We start from the raw sequence: 23,526 nt of genomic DNA on the forward strand, positions 1-23,526 counted from the left end.
TGTGTGTAAAGTGTGTGTAGCCACGGCTGTTCCATGACTGCATTTTGAAGTATCACTTCTGAGATACTTCAATCCCTTGCAGCAGCTTTTTTAGCCATTGCCACCCTTTTTATTGTCAAATTCCTCACTTATTTTTTTACAGCGAGCATCCTCATGAGGGGCAACATTTATAGAAGATGTTTTACAGTGCTCACAGCAGGGGGTTAACATCGAAGGAGTACATGGTTTGTCAAGAGGGTATCTCAGAAACTCCAAGGACTATGTTTGGTTTCTAATTAGCATTACCGTCATATGTAATACCCAGTGTACACACGGCATTCCACGAGACCCCCCTCATTCAGCTGCTATGAAATCAAAATCATTTGAGTTTAGGATCCGGAGAGAGGGAATTGTTACATAAGGTTTTAGTAGCTTAGGTCTATTAATATGAGTCTTCACCCCAGACTCATTCGAGGATCTAACGTCACCACCATGCTAGCTTTACTTATGGTGTCCGGGGAAAGATGAAGACGATCAGTTTCTACATCTGTAGCTACTTGTTGTAGAGCAGGCAGATTCACTGGTAATAGAGCAGAGTTCTGTTCTGTAGGGCCTGCTACCTAGTCCTTACAGGGCAGGTTTGAATCGTTGGAAAGATTCACGGTTGCCTCATTATCCTGTATTAACCAACTAGTGAGTGTCCCATTGTTTTATAGCTGTTGTTTGCTTCTCCTCGCTGCTGTTTTCTTTGCTTTCCTATTCCTCTGATTCTGATGTGTCACTGTCAGAATCGAACAGTTCAAGGGTTTGTCAGAGACTCCTGCCTCCTGATGGTTCACAGACTCCGGCGATCTTACATTTGATGCTTTTTTCCTTAATTTCTTGTTCCTGCATGCCTGTTTGTGTGTCAGATGACTAAGGGGTGATTCTGCCTACATCTCAGGATGCTCCTCTGTGTCACTAGCATCTTGTGATTCGACCAAGATGGCTGTGCTATTGCTAGGTTCCGGCACTTGCGTTGTTGGTGGTAACCGTTCATTAGAAATATTATGAACTTTAAGGTTGCAGTCATGCATTTCTGCGAGCAGCAGACCATGCCTCTGCACATCCCCACTGGATGCGCCCGCATAGTTTTAAAAGGATTTTGATGGCAAAGTTCAGCACACCCCATGCAGGGTCATCACTTGGCTGTTCACAGCCAGTGATTATTTTATTTATAGATTGATCAGCAGCATCGCTCACAAGGTCATTTTCAACTGTATTGGTGGTGATACTCCCAGTCGTCATATGTTGGGTCATAAATAGACTGGGTGATGCAGACAATCTTGGGCTCATGTTCAATTCCGCCACCTCACATCTGCTTTTTTCAGGGCAATCTTTATTATTACCACTGGCTGGGGAAAGAGAGGTGCAAGTATTGGCTTGACACATTGAATAACATAGCTCAAGCAAGGAATTATTATCAATATTATCAAACTCCTCTCACATTGGGCCTCTTTACGAGTTTGGAGGTAGCCGTGCCGTTCTTAGCAGCATGGCTGCCTCGAAACTAGTGTCCGGGTCGCGAAAAAAGAGAATTACTGGGCCATTCCGACTTTTGCGGGCCTGGAAATTCCCTTTTCTTGGGACCCGGACCCGGTACATTCCCTTCCCATTCGAACCCCCATAGGGCTCAATGGGAATTGGAAGGATGCTAACAACTGACCCGTTAATGATGTGTCCGTTGTTAGCATCTTGGTCTTCTTGCGGGTGGCGGTATGCACATCTGGTCTGGCCCAGACGTGCATACCGCCACCCGCGAGAAAACATGTAATGTGGCGGCCCGGAACGAATGGTGCCGGTACCTTACCGGCACCGTTCATTCCGCGGCCACCAGCCTCGTAATGAGGCCCATTATGTTCAACACGGGTTGTTGTTGTGGCATTGTGGTGGTTGTTGGATCTGAACCAGACCCCACTGGGGCATTTTCAACACCAACTTTCACATTACTTCCCACAGAGGTTAGTCTGAAGTAGGACATAATGTGATCAGCATCTCTGCCCCTCTCCGGTTCAGAACAGCGAGGTTCGATTCCAGTTAATTCCTATGTTCTGCGTGCCCATTATTATTGACTGTGCATTTATAACCCTCTATTTTATTTTCACATAGAATTCCGAATTGCGCAGGTTATAGGTGCGCTTGTTTTGGGGTTTTTCTGGCATTTCAGACAGGTGCACAGTAGTGCAAGTTGTCAGGCACCAGGTGGCTTGCTACAAATGTAACTGTAACATGTTGTCAAGAGACCGGCTCAGATGGAAAAGTAATGGTCTTATCAAGCGCTTTCCACATTCAGCCAACAGGGTCACTTCACAGTCATGCAGCACCCGCTGCAGCATCTGTCACTGATCACTTATTTCTCTTTGCAGATGGACAAAGTCTGTTGCAGATGCACGGGGGAAGGCCTGTGATTGCATCAACCCCCACACCCAAACACCAAAATACTCCCTCAGCACTCCGTGTTTGTTCTACGAGAGTTTGGGGATTATGTAAGAAGGGCCTTCCCAGCAAGTGCAGTCACAGTAGAAAGACTCTGCATTTCACAGTTCCCAGTAGACAGCGGTCTGTAAGGCACGAAAACACTCCTGCAGCACTACACGTTCATTCCACCAGTGTGGGGATTATGTATGAAGCTCCTCCCAGCAAGTGCAGCCACAGTAGAAAGACTGTGTGTTTCACAGTTCCCAGTAGACAGCGGTCTGTAAGGCACGAAAACACTCCTGCAGCACTCCGCGTTTGCTCTGCGAGAGTATGGGGATTATGTAAGAGGCTCCTACCAACAAGTGCAGCCACAGTAGAAAGACTCTGTGTTTCGCAGTTCCCAGTAGACAGAGGTCTGTAAGGCACCACAAAACTCCCACAGCACTCTGCGTTCGTTCCTCAAGTGTGTCGGGATAATGTATGAAGCTCCTCCCAGCAAGTGCACAGTAGAAAGACTTTGCGTTTCACAGTTCCCAGTAGACGGTGGTCTATAAAGCACCAAAACACTCCTGCAGCACTTCACGTTCGCTCTGCAAGAGTGTGGGGATTATGTAAGAGGCTCCTCCCAGCAAGTGCAGCCACAGTAGAAAGTCTGTGGTTCACAGTTCCCAGAAGAAAGCGGTCTGTAAGGCACCAAAACACTCCTGCAGCACTACTTTCTACGTGTCCCCCTATGTGACTCTTTAGCGGGGCTTTGCCTCTCCATGTGCAGATATTGTGGGGCTTTACAATTTATTGGAATTAGACAAATGTGCATTTTATAACATTCAAATACATTAAATCAACTGCTTTCTTTAATTTCATATTTCTACAACCCATGTTTTTGAAGAGATCATGATATGTAGGCCACAGCTACGTTGTTTCTACGGCCACTACAAGTATCTTTACGTATTTATGGAATCGATGCATTATTACTGAAACAGGACACAAAATATATGAGGGCTGATATACAAAAGAGTTTTATAATGGGAAAATTAAAGCGTCGGACTAGTGTAGGTCTAAAATGGAGCTAGCTAAAAACTGTAATTCCATTGCAGAGCACTCATTCTACCAAGAGAGAAAAAAGATACAAAACTGTTCTGGTATGATCAATGAAACTTTTTTAAAAAAGATTATGGTTTTAATGCAGAAACAATGTATTGGAATATTTTATAGTACACATTTTGCAAATTACAGAGGGCACAGATAAGTACCAAAGGGATAGTGGCTGCTTGACGTCTAAAGACTGTCAGGGCACATAATGTGAATGTACAACACAGAGCCTACAAAGAGACAATTGTGTAAGGAAATGTTTAAAGAATTGATGATTTACAAAATTAATTGACTCACAATCATCAGTAAATGTTTTAAAATAAGGCAAAAACAAAACGTTTATTGAAAAAGATAAGGTTTTCTTGAAATACATTTCTGAGACAACTATGGTAGGATGTGTAGAAAACATGGACATTGGGGGAGCAAGTCATCAAGAATTGATGGAAATATCTCCAGGAACATTTTAAGAAGAAGATGACTAAAAGAAACAGTTACATATGTATTCAAAGCGCTGAAGTGTTAATACCCTATTTGGGAAGGATGGAAAAGTTGTGCATCCCTTTCTTCTTTAGTGGGTTTTATTAATGCTAATGTACTAGACCCACCACTCACCCCAAAGCTAGGGCACTCTATACACTTGACGAGTTTGAATGCCAACCACAGTATGCTGCAGAAGGCCATCTAAAAATAGCATCTAACTGGCATATATGTATTTTTGTGAAGTAGCATGTGGTATTTGGTCTCTTGGCGAACATAAAATATCATAGTACATGCCACAATATAAACCAACAAAAGGTATATCAGCCCTGTACTGTTTTGTAACAATGCATTTGAAATTTCATTATATAGCAAGCATAATAGCTTATGGCTGTGCGCCACAGGGTGTACTCTCTGCGGTCCATAGGGCATGAGAATACTTCACATTGTTGGTTCCTCTTTAAAAACATCAGTGCCAATATATTTCCTTATTTGGGTGCCCACTTACCCATGAACATATTTGGTGGCAGAGAATGAAGGAATGATGTATTACAAAAAGTGAAGCTTTGTTTCTAGATATTAGTGCTCATTAAAGGTTTCCCATTGGCAGCACTGGGACCCATAGACCTTCATTAATCCACAGGTAACAGGCAGCATAGGCCATGTCACCAAATTGCCTCAGATGTGTCTTATCATTGAGATGACTACTGTGAGAATCCAACCCTCAGACTCTGCTGAAGGGTTCATTAAGAGTGCCATTTGTCATGGCAGGATTTAATAGCCGACACATGCCAATGGTGAAGGTTGATGAGACGACCAGCTCATGTAGCATTTAGCAGCCATGACGCAGTCCCTAGTGCCTTTAATGACTTGAGAAAAGGGAATCCTGTCATGAAGTGACTGCTTGGAGTGCTTTGCAAAACTCTGCATTGGTCTAGTGTTCAACGCACCTTTTCTTTCGAGAAGCTATGATTCATTGTGTAAGACCATTGTCAAATAAGTGGAAAAATACACAAAAGTGAAGACATTTTATTTCATTTCAAGGTAGAGAAGTGTTACTGTAGGGACAAGTGTATTACATTACAGTTTGTATTGATGACCACAGCCTGTGGGCCTTTTAGTCAACTATTTACACACAGTGTAATGAGTAATTGACTGAATGACTCCATATGTTCCTCACTTAGGAGCCGCCTAACGCTAAGGTAATGCTTGATAAATGCATTGGTTTGTGTGAACTAGTTCAATTACAAAGAACTCATGCTCAATAGAGCGGACAGTTCTGCAAAACCAGTATTTTTCATAGCTTCAAAACATGTATATGAAGACTAGCATCAGGATTTCTTTTTGGAAATTCTAACATAGCTTTTGCCTGCAAAATGAGTCCAGAAAAAGTGATAGAGTGAGTGCTAATCTTTTGCTAGGAATTTAAGTTAATTGAAAGAATCCAACAGCTTGCATTGTTATGATATCTGCTGATTATTTCAAGGAGTAGTTGTAGCGCAGGGGGGTAATGAATCTTTATCAGGGGTGGGAGGGCAACCGAGATGCTGAAATGAAAAAGTGAGATTAGAGTATACAAAGTGAGTATACTGAAATATACTGTGTCATACAATCAAACATCAAAGAGTAGGGTATGTGACTGTTGTCATTTTGTAATGGAATTTATCCTAATGTAAGATGGACTTACATAGCACAACCTTTGCCAAGTTAGTGGCCTCTTGGTTCTAAATGATAACATGTTAGAGCTCTGTCAAAGTCTCTCGACTCTTATAAACTATATTTCCACCAATACATGTAATGCTGAACAAACATTTTTGTGACCACCTGGAGCTGAACCTCACAAGGACATTGGATCAAAATCCCTTCTTAGGGAATTTAAGCTTCAAAACATGCTATTCATCTGCTAGAATAATAATAAGATGGCTGCCTTATAGTTAAAGTGGAAGAAATAATAATAGTTGTATTTGTACTTATAAACTCTGGGACACTTCCAAAGATAATGAACCCGAATGGTCAGAGTCACAGAATAGTTGAAACTCTGCTATTCTGTAGATACCATTAGTGTGTTAAAGAGCTCATCACTTTATTGAGTGCATGCTTGATGCCTTGAGCCAATGAGCCAATGACCTTTAACCTGCCTCTATCAGGAGGTTAATCCAGTAGCCATATATCATTAATTTGTTGTAGAATTAAATATTTTACACAACCTTAAATATATTATGATACAGTTGCTCTTTTGACCCTCTTACAAATCTTTCTCCCCGTTATAGATACAAATTATAATTCTAGTCCAGTGTTTCAATTCTTTGATCATTAGAAAGTATTTCTTAATGTCCAACATTCATTTCTTTTTCAGGGTTGTAAACTGTTATCATGGAAAAATAAATATCAGCAACAATACATGTGTACTTTGTTGTCGACAACATTTTGTTATAAAGCAGGTTCCAGGCTCTTTAAGTTCATTTCATGTAAGTTTATTTCCAGCTTAATAGTTACAGTTCCACATGAAGACATTAAGGACATAGATGGTGGACAGACACCGGCTCCCATCACCCGGGGCCAACCAGCTGTAACTGTCACTGTATAGAACACTCACTAAGAAGATTCTATCATCCACACACAAACATTCCACACGACATCACCAGCTACATCACCAGAGACAGGCACAATACAACACACCTCCGTCCTTTACAAACCTAACTGGCACAAAACAAATCATACACCACAACAAAACTACCACCTTCCAAAGACAGACACACATGACACTCAACTGAAAACGTACACTTCCACAGCCAAACCCAACCAACAATAACATCACACCCTGACAAACCGCAAACCAAATACCCTCGCAAAAATACTATCATCCATCTTCCTGTTCCTGCCACAAACGAGCAACTGGGCTCTCACCCCAGGACCGACCAACCCTGAACTGGGCTACATCACCTACATTCCTGACCACCACACAACTGCTTCGCTTCCCACCACCTGCCCCCGCCTTCTACTTCACCTGCATACCTGAACCACTACAAGACTGCTTCACCTCCTACCACCTGCCCCCACCTACAGCAATGCGGGTGTCCAGGCTGCCACCCTGGAACCCCAGCAGGCCACTAGACTGCCACTCTAGAGAACTGAGACCTCAAAGCCTCCAAAAAGAAAACCACAACCTCACTCCAACAGGGATTCACCAAGAGGAAACATACAACATCACTGAGATCACAAACACCCATGGGCTCAACATCACGTTACACCAGACGACGTTGTACAAACCTTTCAAACACATTGGGAGCAGTGGCCACGCACTCCCAATGCCAACATCGATATTTTTAGCAAGGATGGCATCCTCACAAAAGTCGAACTGTGGAACCCATGGATGAAACAAAATCCACAATATATGCAACAGGTAACACAGAAAACAGTTTACTCATCATCACAGGACATACCATCACCAGGCGTCCCCAGCTACCACTTTACCACCATCTACCAACTGTCCCGTAAGATGAGAAGGATACAAACCCTAGAGGAGGTGCTACCTCCCTTACAGAACAAACACCTTGCCGTTCCAAATAATACCTATCTAAGGACAACTCCTTAACCGGACCAGCACCCAACATAACTTCGATAAACCAAACCTAACCACTTTTTGCTTACCGAAACCGAGGCGCTACCTCGCACTAAAACCACTCTTCGCTTAACGAGCCAAGGCGCTACCTCGCTCTAAAACCCACACATGGGTACTCAACATTTATCCAATCAAGAAAACTACATAACCAGACCAATGCCTATACTTGGACAAACCGAACCTAACCACTTTTGCTAAGACGAGACGAGGCGCTACCTTGCTCTAAAACAAAAGTACCTAACTTTTACCTAATCAGTTTAGCTTCAAAAGCCGACCAATATCCAAATAGAAAGACAATGGCTCCTACAGCCATCGCCCCATAATTCAGATGCATTTGACATTGCAACACTTGTGTCTAAATTACTTTCACACAATACACACTTGCTACCTGACATATCCAATAAGGCCCACATGCATATTTCATGCTGAATATGAGCTCACCCATCACCAAGCACTCACAAGGACAGTTGTGAACATTTGAATACAATAACCACGTTTGATGAAAGAAAACAAAATCCCCAAAATTGCACATTTATGAACCTACAAGTCCATAGCCATATTCAGGTTCTAAAGCAAACCTGTGAGTCCTTGTCGCATTTAAGCAACATAAATGGCTGCAAATCCTCAAAAGAAGTTAAACATTAATATTACTTCATAGATTTGAAAACACAATCAGCATAAACCACACACACCCGTACAGATTCAAATGTTATGCTACACCTTTGACAACCAAACCTAAACACATCGCCGTAAGCGTTTACCACACACTCACCACACTCTTCATGCGATAGGTTCATGGGAATAACCCAGATTCACTGCATTTAAAAACGTTTACTGTACGTGTTAAATCCTGTTCCTAAATATATTAGCGTAATACCTTATAATGCAACTAAACGTCTTCAATTACTGGAGCTGAATATAACCTGAACTTATATTGTAAGGCTCCCTTAACATATACATACTGTGCACATCCATCCAGATCCAACATTTTCATATATATAAAACCGTCCCATTAATAGTTCGGATGAATACATGCAACACAGTGTGCCCAAAATAATGAAACACACATGCATAAAATGAACAGTGTGTTCTGAAATGCATCAAGCAGTCACTGACACCACGACGTGTCTGACGCCACACCCTGGAAAACATATCCTTTCATCTGAAATTAGTCATCTCACAGCATGGCTCACCCACGCTGGGCTTCGACTTTGGTTAAGTTCCATTCAAACGTTGGCCGCTACAGTACGCCTCGGACATGAAGCGGAGCGGTTTACCGTCTCGAGCAGAGTATCTGCAATCCAGGTTTCTGGATACACCCACGTCATGACGTTTGCTCCGCCAAAGTAGGTTCTCTACTCGAATTTCACCAGCCCATCCATTATCCATACGCATTCGCTTTCTAGAACACCGGGAGTGGAGGGCTCCAGCACTTCGCCGATTCCTGCTGCTGGAACGTCACATCATCATTATCCAACATACACACGGGGACTGCGATACTCCTGCAATAGCCCGTGGACTAACGGTCACTCCGCAAGTACGGGTGTTGTAAATTCCAAAATTAACGAAGTGGCTTCTGTGCAGCTAGTGGGAAAATCAGTAACAGCAATAAAGCTCCCACCTCCTGACATGTGACTTCTGTTAAGTCTTTAATGACAGCTACGCCGCTCAGCATTAAAATCCAGCTTTTCCAGACTTTTAACACAACAGTCGATCAGACGGCTCCTGCAGCTTACGGGCTGTCGTATTGTCCCATTTCACTTGCTGGAAGTAACCATGCTTTCTTCCTGCGTGCCGACGAGTTTTCATTTTATTTTTTTCACTTCATGACTAAATGAAGACGAAGCCCTCAGCCCACTCCTTTCCTTTGCCTTCCCCTGCATCTTGGGTAAGCATGTCGGGGCACCTCCCTGACGACCCCCTGGGGCCCAGCTAGCCCACAGCTTATGAGGGCTGGTCCCACAAAGAATGGGGCTTTCTCCCTCCGGCTCCCCTTGCGCCCTGGGGAGCCCCTGGGGCCCTTCTTCCCCACAACTTATAGGAGCTGGGCATTCTCCGTCCGGCTCCCCCTGCGCCCTGGAATAGCTTGTGAGGGCAGGCTTCACCAGCATTGGGGCTCTTTCCCTCCGTGTCCCCTCGCGCCCTGGGTAATCATGTCAGGACTTCTCCCTGACGACCCCCTGGGCCCCTGGGTGATGGGACTTACAGTTTATGGGGGCGGTGTTGTCCTTCTCCAGCAGCTTGTCCTTCCTGCACCCCCCGCAGCAGGGTCCTCAGTCCTTCAGCTTATGGCACGTAGGTTGCCAAAGACCGACTCGTCGCCATTGTTATAAAGCAGGTTCCAGGCTCTTTAAGTTCACTTCATGTAAGTTTATTTCCAGCTTAATAGTTACAGTTCCACATGAAGACATAAAGGACATTAGATAGAGGACAGACACCGGCTCCCATCACCCAGGGCCAGCCAGCTGTAACTGTCACTGAATAGAACACTCACTAAGAAGATTCTATCATCCACACACAAACATTCCACACGACATCACCAGCTACATCACCAGAGACAGGCACAATACAACACATTTCATCTACTAATAAGCACTATCCCATGTATTTTAATCCTGTACTTTAAGCTTCCTTTTTAAGGCCATCTATTTTTAGCTCTTTCAGACTTTGTTTTATCTGTTAGATCCATTGCCCTTCATTTGATTCAGAGTACATTCTGTGTTTTGTCAATTTCTACCATTCTTTTTCAATAGTATTAAATATTGCATTATTAATGTACCTTACAGAGTCCCTTCCACATATCTACCCATAACGTCTTTGTAAATATCATCTATTAATCTGTGTCCTCATCTGATACAAAATAACATTGACATTTTCTGTCTGGTTAAATAGTCATTATTACACAGAAGATTTTTCCCGACCTAATATAATCCTTCTAAGTACAAGTCAGTTTATGTCATAGATGTGTTCCTTTTCATGCTTGAGCTTCACACCATCGACATTAGCCCTGTTACTTAAGAGTCCAAAGTACTCTCTAGTTTTCTTTTAAATTTTAGATCCCCTACCTTCATTCATGGCATATACAACTTTTACAACCAAACTTTTGGTTTCATCTCTAGATCATTAATAAGGATTGTATATGGAATAGGCCGCAGTACTGTTCTTTTGGTTACACCCTCAAAAACCCTCTTGCATTTCTTATGTAGGTTGTGATGAACTGACTGCATTTCCATGCAAGCAAAATGTGTGGAGACTTTTACTGCACACAAGATTTCATCGTCATCCGGGCTTTGAAGATCTCGGTGACTTTGTAAGCCAAAGACACGTGGAATATATTTAACATGTATGTGGGGCCTTTATATTAGTTATAGTAGAGTAAGGACAAGCAGAGCATTGGAGGCAGTATGTGATCCTACTGTTTGGTACAGTATGATAAAGACCTAAACCATGTATGTAGAGTACAGAGTAAAAATATGTATTTTCCTGCATCAAGATTTCACAAAGGGATCTTGTCAAGGTCAATTCTCACAGTATGTCTCCTTTTGCTGCCAAAGAGATATATTCTTAAATACGTTGAAAAATCGTTAGACATCCAATCGTGCTCCCACACAGTAAACTTAACTTTTGAAAACACATCCATAGTAAACACTGGCAACATCATATTTCTCTTTGTACATCCTTCTCCTTTGGTTCTTATTATAGGAATCTTATATCATTGGTTTTGCACCCTCACTCATGTATTTGTTGGCATGTTTCTACTGCAGAAATGATGATTGAATGAATGACTATACCTTCCAAGAATTTTGCTGACACAGCCATGGCTGACCCGCAGCTGTCGTGAGATGTCACACGGTCTTACGCCCTGATGAGCAAGTTCCACAATCCTTTGCCGGACGACATCGGGGAGCGGGCGACCATTCACAAAAACCCCTCCCAGCTGATTCACTCCTCCATGTCCTAGAATAAACAAACAGAAAAGATGCCTTTACAATCACAGTAGACAAAATAGCGTGTTGTGACTTTCTATTACACGCACGCCAGTTGCTAACGCTGTTTCCTTACATTTGTTGTATAAGTGGATGCGCCACACGGCATGGACTCTTGACTTGAACTATGTAACGTGTTGCCTTTAGCATGAATTGGAATGCCAGCAGAGAGTGTTATTTTTATGACGTCTCTGCTAACATCTCAAGCTGGCCGTGCCAAAATAACTTGAATTTCCAAATTGTGTCAGGTATTGTACATAGAATGTTTTCTTTATTGTTTATTTGTGCTTGAAATTAGCAATGAATGGCAAAGCATGGCTAGTAGTGTACACTTGCATGACACAGGCCTACTCAGCATTGCACATGATTTGGAATTCACAGTAGCCAACAGAAAGTCCAATGAACACAGAACATGAGCGGAAGCACTGTTACCTACAGTTGCATACTTTAGCAATTATGTGGCTGGAACATACAGTAACGTGAACCAGAAATGATATAGGCAACATATTAGTGGGAGACCAGGCTCTCCCATCCTATTACCCCTGCAGGCAACGTTTCACAGTGTCTGTTCCCAGTGGTGCAGCACAAAATGTGAGGGCCACCCGCGAGCAATGCTGATGGGGGCCCACCCAGCTCAGCAGCAAATCACGGGTTGCACCACACTCTGAGCCAGCTTAGATTACAACGATTGTGCAATACACACTAACATGCTACTGCAGGGGTACACCACACATTGCACTAGGAGAAAGATATAGATGTGTTTTAATGCATGATACAGCACACTTTCTGAGAGAAATTGGCTTAAAAGCCTGTGTATTTGCAATTGTTTTGTAGGGTAACATAATCCAAAAATCCAATGCATGCAAGTCAACAGCAGTGCACAGGAACATTCATGCTTTAATTAATGTAATGCTTTGCTATTACAAATGCCATGCCACAATAAAAACATGTCCAACTGGCTGCACAACATAGACCAGTGTAGACATGTAATGAGATGTTACAATAAAGCATGCCAGGCCATATTTGGTTGCACTAAAATGCCAGTCGAAGCAATAAAACGTATCATGGTTGTTTTATCACAGACACCCAGAAAAACATACATTGCCACAGTAAGAAATGGCTAGACTGGCAGCACCCAATTGCCATTTCAATCAGGTAATTACATTTAACAGGGTTGCTTTATCAGAGATGCCCAGTTAAATAAAAGTCAAGCCAAACTAAGAAAAGACTAGATAGGCTGCACCAAAATGCCTCTCTAGCCACTAATACCACATATCATGCCTGCTTAGCCTGGACAAGGATGACCATAATGATTTATCACACAATGCCTGCCCCCCCAACCCCCACACATCCCCTCCCCCTCGAACCTCCTGGTTCAACCCCCAAAATTAGCTCCTCTGCCAGAATTACCTGCATGTCCTTCCTTGTCCCAGTGCTTACGTATGAGGCACCTTGCCTCAGAGGTAAGTACTGGGACGAGGAAGAGTGGGACGAGGAGTAATGAAGATGGCAGGCAACAAAGCCAGGAATTACTTCTATGTCCTGCTACCTCATTCCAGTACTTGTGTATGAGGCAAACTGTACACAAGTACTGGGATGAGGAAGAATATGGCTAGGAGTAATGAAGATTACCAATAAGTAATCATGGCATTAAATACAAGCAGTGGCACAACACCATTGATACAACTTGTCTTTAGCCTTCCCCCACCCCATGAAATTTTGGGCTATGTTGATTCGACCTGGCTGACCTACAGAGCCGATACATAACAGAACAGGACACAAATGTTAAACGGTGCCTGGGTTTCGCCGTTAACAAAGGCGCGGCAAATAATAACGTAAAGCATTTCACAGTTAGTACCTGCATTAAAATGCATAATTTTTTAGGTAATTGAAATCCGGATGTGGGTTTAGTGCTCACCATATAGGAACACACAAGCAACAACCAATACATATAAGTGTGCACCCTTTTACCATACACTCACACAGGCACACCCAGCCACCCATACATCATGCACTCAATCATTCCTGCACATTACATTATATATATATATATATATATATATATATATATATATATATATATATATATATATATATATATATATATATTACACACATTTACATGCACACACACACACATTTAAAGAAAATACAAGTTCTTACCTTTAATCCATTGGTGCAGGAAACGAGGCCTTCAGCTCCCTGCAGCAACCAGGAACACTTGTTCCCGTAATCTGCAGAGAATCAGGATGCCTCCATTTCATGCAGTTGAGGGGAGCCCTATTACTTCAAAAAGAAATTATGTCCGTAAAAACGAACCGGGACGGACATCATTTCTTTATGACGTCAGAGTGACTTAAAAAATAAACTATTTTGTTTTGAAATCATAGGGCTCACCCCGCCCCATGACAGCCTGGAGGCTTCCAGGTCATGGAATCGGGGGAGCCCTCAGACTTAAAAAATCAATAGTTTATTTGTGTATTCACTCTGCCTTCATAAAGCCATTATTGTTACACAAATAATTTCTTTATGAAGGCAGTAGGCCTCATTACGAGGCTGGCGGTCCCGCAATGAACGGTGCCGGTATGGGACCGGCACCGTTCATTACGGGCTGCCTGATTCCGAGGTATCCTAGCGGGACCCGGAACAGATGTCTGGTAAAACCAGACGTCCTTTCTGGGTCCCGCGAGGGGACCAAGGAGCTAATAACGGGCCTGTTATCAACGGGCCCGTTATTAGCTCCATCCCCATTCGCATTGAGCCCTATGGGGGCTCAAATGGGAATGGGGAATGGTTCTGTGCATGAGGAATTAGCGGGTCCTCCAAGGTCGGAATGACCTGGTTATTCCTCATTCACAGACCCCGGTATTGGAGCCCGGTATGGAGGAAGCCATGGCACTAATAGCACCATAGCTACCTCCATACTCGTAATGAGGCCCGGTGACTTGAAACAGCAACAATGTTTTTGTTGGTTTTAAAAAGAGGTTTTTCTTTGTTAATCAGAGGTTTCCCTGCCACCCACACCCTTTCCATTGAGCCAGTGTCTGTTCCTTAAGTGAACCCCCTGTTATCAGAATAGGACTAAAAATATACAGTGAATCACCGTAGGCCATCCATAGACAATGCATGAAGGGGAGTGCAGACGGCCAGAACACGGGGGACTTACTTATGTATTATTTTAACACATTCATATATGGCCAGCTTGACTAATAAGAACAGCAAGGAGGGATGAGATGCAAGACATTCACAAAGAAGAGGAAGAGGATAGGAAATGAATGTAAGCAGATACAAAGGGATGATTATTTAAAGTTAGTAATGCTGTTGAAAGATTTTTTGTTTGTTGTTGGCATATATCTACAGGGCAAGATGTGACGGGTAGGATATTTGAGCACACAGCGGGGCGCACATGCGCAGTAGATTTTGTTTGTCTACCAGAATGGCAATGTTACCCTACTGCAGCTAATTCAAAGGCCCTGATTGTACTGTCATTGAAAGCTTTGCATTGCAGACCGCAAGAGTAGTGTTATTTAAATTCTCCAATGCAGAGCAAGTGCTGCATGGGAGCGGGCACAAAACCTATTTGTCCTTTGCCTAATGTATGGTTTCCATTGAAAAAGAGCATGTTTCGGCTTATCAATAAAGAATGTTATAGGTCTTACCGGTGCTCGCAGGAACATTACCCTCATTGGCAGAACTGTAAAAAGGGCAATCAAGTTGGTAGAGCAGGCCACTAGTATGGGATAATGAGTGACGCCGTGAATTTTTTTTTAGGGCATTTTTGTATATAAGACCCATAATGGCTGCACAATACCATGAAGCTTTGATGAATTGGCCTACTATGTCTGCTCCCTTGCTTACGAAAATACACGTGAACTTGTATTGCCACTAGCTATGCAAATCCACGTGAAATAAAGTGGAAACCTTATTGTAAGTGTCCAGTGGTTAGGACAAATTATGAAACAAAACAATCGTCGGCAGTCTATCCAGAGTAACTGCCGGATGTTTCCCTTTGTTCTCTCATCCCTGCATGCGCTCCTGTCATGGGTCACCCCCATCTTTTTGACACTGAATGTTTCCCATTGGAGGCTAGTCTGCCCCAATTTACGTTGCCATTGTTAGTTAACTGGCATCTGAGCACCACCAGCGAGAACTGATTGGACTCCAATCATACACTTAATTTCCTGGGACATCATTTAGGGGTCGCCAGAGGTCGCAACTGCGACCTCTGTGGTCTCCCTTGCGATCTCTGCAAAAAAAAAAAACTTTTTTTTGTTTTTTGTAATGCAGCCTCCTGGTCTGTGGCCAGCACCATGTGGCTCTTTACTTCTGAAGTGGCTGACTTGTTTTTCAGGCCCCTTAAAAAAAAAAAAATAAGAACACGAGGGCCACAAGTCTAACACTTTCAGCACTGGCCCTAAATAAGAAAGAATAGGAATACAAAATAATGTGTCTTTCTGGAATTCTATACAATAATTGGTAGACTCACCAAAGGTTTATTTCAGGCACACTTCACGGGGGGTCACTGATTTAGTCTGTTCTTAAACGCCTCAACTCAGCCTTTCATCCTTCTGAGCTTGATAAATTAGTACTAACAGAGGTTGGGTGATATTGGGTGTATATTTTTTCTATATAAAGCGCTTAAGCGTAAGTGCTATATAATAACACATCATTATCATTTGGTCATGGACGTCTGCTTACATTCACAGTAATTTGGTAATATGGGCCTATACACACTGATCTTAACGATACATATGCCGATCCATTCTTGTATGAAATGTACATAATGTTATAGTGATATCGTAACCATATTTTTTGTAGTGTACAGTGCTATTTGATGCCACTCCCTGTTTTGTCAATGGGTGAAAGGTCGTGTTCCATAGCTTCCCGTGATATCACTTCGGGGTGGGTCAAATGACATCACTTCCCGTGATGTCATCAGGGGTCGAGGGTCGTGTGATGTCACTTCCGCTACCCCTGGCATTTTGGTGAAATGATGTCCCTGTTAATTTCACGTACAACCATCGCTCTTTCAAGCATGTGTCTGTCTAAACCGCAGATAAGTCCTAAACGAAAGAAGAATTCTAGCAAGAATGTTGTTTCCCTGATCTACCTGCCTGCAAATGTGTAAGTGTTGCCCAGTTTTGAGTGGCTAACACTGTCTTTTAACACAAATGTTTTTCTTCCTTCTTTCCCTGATCGTGATAGCGAACCTCGAGTGCCTTGAGGTCTGCTGTTTTCCATGTATGATGCATATCACTAAATAAAAAATACAAAAAAATACAAGCTAATAAAAATATGCTTGCTTGAGAAGTGATAGTGAAACAACCAAAAAGGTATAAATCAAAGGATTTAAATGACTCACAACCACTGGCATTTGCGCTGAGCCCTCTTTTTTCCACCACTTTCATCCCACCCGTGCCATTACAAACCTTTGGAAATTAGAATGAATTGCCTTCAAGTGATCTCTTGATGTTGCAATTGTTTGTTCAAAATGCAGTTGCCTTTTTCTAATTATATCAGACCTTTGTCATAATGTTCTTTAAAGTTGTAGCGCGTTAATGAAATGTTCACTATCAGACAAATGTATACCGGAAACCCACTTAGGCGTAGCAATCCAGTACCTGAATAGCACAAAGCAGCCACTCAATGACATACCTCTAGTGCCTTCTACAGATACCCTTGCAACAGCATAGCAACATTACAGAAGGAGAAAAATATAGGCAAATTGCCCCCACCCAAGTGTGCAATAACAGCAGCCATCCATACACATGAGGAGCAAAGTAGCCAGCACTTGTAATCATTATAAACAGGCAGATATCCCCAATTAAAAAGCAGGGAATATAAGGACTCCCATCAAAAACACATAGGGGCCACCCACGTGCGTCTACTCACATAGAGCCACTCCAGTCTAGTATGTAGTTCCTCAAGGATCCTCCCTATATCCACGCCTCTTCGGCGTATATATTGAATCCTTTGCACTGACCCCTAGCAACCACATCTATGTTCATCAATATGCAGACGACGCACAAAATATACTTCCAAATCTCCTCCTTATAACAACTCCATACCTTCAAAAGCTCCACCATCTCCACGTGCAGGGCCGCCCAGTTCCTCAAACTCAACCCATCATAAAAAGAATAGCTCTTCATCCCAATCCCCCATCCCCCGCACAGTCACAAACTCACTCTCACACCCTGGATCAAACAACTCACCACAGACAACACCCACATATTCCTCTCATATCCCTGGGCTACGCCATCAACCCCACCTATCCATCAAAGATCACATATCTACATTCACCAAAGCATGCAACCTACACCAATGCCTTCTGCGCAAGATAAGATGCATCCTTCCCTTGCATGACTTCTGCACTGCCATCCAAGCCTTAGTTCTAAGCTGGACTATAAAAAATCTATCCTCACTGGACTCCCAACAGCACACTACCCACCCCCTGTAAGCCATACGGAGCATACGTGCAAGACTCATCCTGCAGCTACCCAAACATTCAAACGTCACCCCAGCTCTCTCTCGGCTCCACCAGCTCTCCATTACCACTGAGAGTGGCTGTCACAGGACTCTGCATCATGTACAGCCTTATGCACATCAAAACTCCACCCTACCATCACGACAAGCTGAAACCCATCACCTACTCAAACACCGGACAAGACAACCAAAATCCACTATACATTCTACTCTGCAAACTAACATGCACAGAAAAGCAAGCATTCACCCAAAGCCTGGAATGCCGTACCACTTGACATCTCTATAACACCCTCCATCATCACTTCCCGAAAAACCTCCAAACATACCTCTTTCCCGCATCTAATCCAGCAAGACCACCTCTCCTGCTATCCTGTCTATCCTGATCTTCCTATCCTCTCCTGAAAATATTGTAAATTCTATTTCACCTCCCTCCTCCCTTTTGAACGTTGCAAGGTGCTCCAAGATCCTGTGGGTAGGACCAAAGCTGGACAAAAATTGAAATAAAATAAACAAAAATACGATGAGCAGTTCCACTAGAAGGAACTCAAATATTAGTAGTGCCTGATCTGAAGAACAGCGTGAAGGTAAACATTCCTCTTTCAATGTCCATGAATTAATAGGTGAAAAGAAGTATGGATTACAAAAGGATATCTGTTTTAGAATAAACATCTATTTTGAGTTGCCTAAAAAAAACTATTGGGAAAGGGAACTGCTTTTTTACACCCTAAAAAATCATTTTAGTCACAACTTTTACTCAAAAATAGGGAGTAAAACACTCCAGCTTCCTCTTCAGGACTACCAGCAGCCTTACCGAAAACGGCCTTGAGCCACACCTAAAGTAACGTATAGCAAAAGGCGTGCTGCATCAGACCACAACTGTGAAATGCACTTGTTGAAAACAATAAAGTGAATGTGTCCCTCATTATCCATGTCCTTAAATGATTGGTTGCTGTTAAAAGAAGAACTCCATGAAAACTTAATTATAAGCCTTAGATTCCCTTGTTTGACAGTTTCCTTGTTCTCAGTTTCTTTTGTTCATGTGCTGTGTTGAGATGGTGTCCTTCCCACCAGCCACCTGTTAGGCCAAATAATCTATTTGGGCAAGATGGTGGCTACACCGGTTCATGTATTGGTTCTACAAAATGGGTATGCCCAGTGTTGGAAATGTAAAGCTGTGACAGTGCTGATCCAAAATGTGTTGCAAACAAACTACTAAAGCTAAAATTCACAAAGAAAACTGAAAGGGAGCAAAATGCCTCAGGTACCATACGTTTGCAAATTGTGCAACGGTGTTCATCGACATCACTTGTCTGAGCTAAGTGTGAAAGACCAGTGGGAATGATCAGATGCACATTACCATGTATATCATATGTGCATATTCCATGGATAATCACTGAAACAGTGGTATTATTATTATTATTACTATTATTATCAGTATCATTATTATTATTATTACTGTTGTTATTATTATTATTATTATTATTATTATTATTAATAGTATTGTGGTATTTATTGAGCGTGGACCTAGCTTTGAGAAGCAACAGAGCGCTTTTCAGAGGTATACAACAATACAGATGCACAACAGAGCACTTTTCAGAGGTAACAACAGATACACAGCAGAGGTAGGCTACAGAGGGACACAGGGGAGGGGTACACTTGTACCAGGTGGCAGGAAGGAGGTGTCTATTTCTCTTTCTTTGTGTCTTTTTCAGAAAACGTTTACTTTGTATCCCAGTGACCCTCGCTCATACATGCGGGATGCTACTGTGATAGACAGATAGAAAGCAGTAGGCAGAATAAAGCAAGTGAGTTATGGAATGTTTAGGTTGGTCACTGTAAATGGTATCTTTTACAAGATAATTACTATTGCTGATATTTATTGTATTGCCAAACGTCCTTATTACTATTATTGTCATTGCTATTTATAGTTATGGGTTAGTAGGTTCTGCTGTTACCATGTATCCCTGCCTAGGAGGTCCTGGTTCGTCACCACAGTTTAGAAGGTAGTCGGACATTGCTGATCCTTATACTAATTTTGTTCACTGAATGAACAAAATACATCCCTATTTAATAATAAGGAAGCAATAGCTAAAATGCAAAAATAATCCTTATATTCACTAAATTGCACAACGGAGACAAGGAGTATTAAGTGCAATAGGTGCCTTCAGTTCAAAATAAGTGTTCACTAGATTTCCTAGCTTGTCTAACATCTTCCATCTCATCTGAACCCAGACCAATTACAGATGATATTATGGGGGACTATGTCCTGAAAATGGTCTGTTCTTGGCCGGTGCTGCTATTGGTGATGGTTTGGAGGCAGCACTGTGTGCCATTTGTGAGCCTCACCAATAATGTTGCGGGCTCGGAATCCTTCTTCAGTGGGACCTCATGTAACAGGCCTTTCCTTGGCCACTCCCGTCTGCACCTGCAGTCAATTTACACCTTTGCCTTTTGATTTGGTGAGTGTGGGTAAATCATGAGCAATTTGCGATGCCACAATCGGTCTTTGAAAAAATCTACGATGTGCCTTTTTGTGCTCCCGGGATCCCAAGTCCCTGACCTGCCCCTGACTCCGTATGTTGGCACATGCTTGATGGGCTAGACTTTCAGGCACTAAGATAGTGATAACTGTGGCGTTTCACTTGGGAGGTACCTACGCGACTGTCCAGACTTATCCCTTACAAAGATGGCAACTAACGGCAGCTCTGGACGCTGCAGTGGCCTATATGCTATAAACAGCAGCCGTGAGGCACCTACGGGTTACACTAGGTTATTTCCGGTGTCGAGTAAGCTGAGACAGGAACTGGAGACGAGAATGTGTGACACTAAGAGACACTTGTTGTTTCACTTGAATGGTAAATGGGCATTTCTAACAACTTAGTGTGGTATTTAATGGGGCTTAATCTTTTTACAAGGTCTACGACTTTCATTACTATTTCCGTAACGATGGTGCATCCACGCTTGCAGTTACAGTCACTATCAGTGACTTTCCCTGAAAACAATGTGGTGAACGGTTTAAGGAGATTTACTACAGTTTTACTGAGGAATCCAGGACTCCTTTTTAAGGTCGGGCGGTGTAGGATTGCTGCATTTAACATTTATGAGGTCTTTCGATAAGCTTAATTATTGCATGGGTGATGGTGTATGGGCCTCAAAGAAGGCCTAATCTACTTTTGGCGGTTTGGAGTGAATAAGTTGGCACGGGCTATGGTTGCTAATGTTAAGCTTTTCACTTTGTGAATATCTCTAATATCTCTGAGTTCCAACATGGGGGCATTTTGGAGGATCCTGTGATGTGAGTAGGAGAGTACCATCTTTCCACATGTTTATTGGTGGGATTTTACTGAAAAGGGTTGGTTGAGAAGAGGATGCACCACTGCCTAGTGCACAGTTAGGTTTTGGCTCTTGTTCAAATGTTTGATTCGAAAATGTATAGTGATATTGATATTTGTGAGTAATTATATAGCCTTCTTCTTTTAAATCTAGAGTTATATGAGGGTATTTTCCATGAGGATGGGACTTGTAGTCCTGAAACGCATAGGATTGACTTTAACAGTATCCCTCATGGGTTGAATGTGTCCTATATGCTCAGACATGCTGCAGCATACCAGAGAAAATTTTTACAAAAAGGTGTAGTTGATTCTTCTTTTTTCTATGAGGAATGAATGTGTTCTTTGTCTCCTGGAGAGTGGAATAACAGAGTGTTACCGGCATTGGCTGGCAAGCCAGTTGGGCGTTTTGCCACCTCAAGCCTAGGAATAGGTTTTCTTTTTGGTACACAACAAACTTTTATTTAAATTTGTGGTTGGTTTATCGTAGCTTGACATGCCAACAGTGATCTATTTTCTTCTCTGTATATAAATTGGGTTTCATTCAAATGTTTTATATGTAACTTGAAATTGTTTGTGTTGAATGAGTAGGATATTGTATCCACACCAGGTGTGAGTGTGCAGATAGGGTTCTGGACTGTGTAGGTTCAGACACTTTTTCTGGTATTTTTGGCGTATGGGCCGGGAGCCAGCCCCTTCTTTACTACCAGCACCACTGTGACTTATTAGATAGGAATGTAACCGTGCTGTAGAGTTATTGACGTGTTTAACCAGTGAGTGCAGTCCCCATCTGTGATCGCTCCATTTTGTGCATATGCCACATTTTGGACTTAGGAATCTTGTGAATGTTCCAAGGTGTAAATTCTCTTAAGGGAACGTTTTCTTGTGAGTATCTCCGCTCTCCCCCCACCTGTCTTGGGATTTGGAAACATTACACACAGATTACAGAGGACACTTAACATGAAAAAGACACACTTAGAACATGGAAAGGAGTGCACATGGAACATGTAAAACACACCATGTGGAACATGGGAATATTGCTCAAAGATTACAGAGCACATTGCACATGGATCGTCGAAAATATTCCAGCGAGGACATGGTCAGTCGCACACAAAAAACATGGGGCCACGCTACAGTGAACATAAAAATATTTGCACTGGTACAAAATGCACCCAAAAGTTGAAACATATTACACACAGACCATGGAAATACATGCACATGTAAACATATAAAACCCTGCACAAAGACAGTGAACCGCCTTGCACTTGGGTTGATGAAAATAGTCCACAGAGAACAATAGCAGTCCTGGCACCTTGCCAGGGATGCGGCTTGGGAGGTGTGGGGGCGGGCCAAAAGAATGAATGGCACAAGTTGCATAAGGGAGGATTGTGATCCGGCAGTGGTGGAAGTGGAAAGAAATTGGTGGGGGATCCCACAAGGGTCGGGGTGGGGGCGGATTTTGGGGGTGGTGGCCGAGGAGGCGGGGCTAAGGGGCAGAGCTGGCAGTTGACCTCAGATCAAAGAAATGTCCAAAATAATAGTTTCAAACAGCATCTATTTATTTCATGTTGCTTCTTTTGGAATCTATATATCAATTCCACTTTAAACCATTTCCATGGCACTGCTGATGAGTTACTTCACTGTGCAGATAATAGTTTTGACCAGTGTTGCTGAGTAAATACTCTTTAAAATGCACAATTTGCATACCATTTTATTTTTAAAAAACTAACAGGGTGAATTCTGTTCGCCATAAGCAACGTTTTCTTTTACTTGAAACACACCCACCACAGCTCCTGCAGCTCCCCTCTGAAAGCAGGTGGGTGGCTGCATCGTGTGTGATGTTAATAGGGGTATTTATTCATGCAATGTTTGTCGGATACCTGTATATTTATTTATGTATGCAACGTTTGTCAGATACAGGTATCCGACAAACATTGCATAAACAATCTGAGTCCATGTATCTGACATTGCATGAATAAATAAACCGGGTTGTGGCTGAGGACTGTAACTTCCTCTTGTGACCTCTTGCATGGGGTCACCAGAGAAAGTAACACTTTGCTCGCTTTTTTCCCCTCCCCAGCGCAGAGCAGGGTTTTGGGGC

The 23,526-nt window shown here is 42.6% G+C and overlaps 1 protein-coding gene across 3 annotated transcripts in view; it reads right to left on the reverse strand.

Annotated features, from left to right (window-relative positions):
- PAX5 (paired box 5) overlaps positions 1-23,526 on the reverse strand; it is a 688,652-nt gene that overhangs the window by 651,788 nt on the left and 13,338 nt on the right. For all 3 annotated transcript variants that reach the window (XM_069630476.1, XM_069630474.1, XM_069630475.1), the window contains exon 2: positions 11,419-11,584. In XM_069630476.1, coding sequence (XP_069486577.1) covers positions 11,419-11,584 — 166 coding nt within the window. The remainder of the gene's footprint in view (positions 1-11,418; positions 11,585-23,526) is intronic.

Source organism: Ambystoma mexicanum, chromosome 6q (assembly GCF_040938575.1).
Source record: "Ambystoma mexicanum isolate Mex_15411 chromosome 6q, UKY_AmexF1_1, whole genome shotgun sequence".
Taxonomy (NCBI): domain Eukaryota; kingdom Metazoa; phylum Chordata; class Amphibia; order Caudata; family Ambystomatidae; genus Ambystoma; species Ambystoma mexicanum.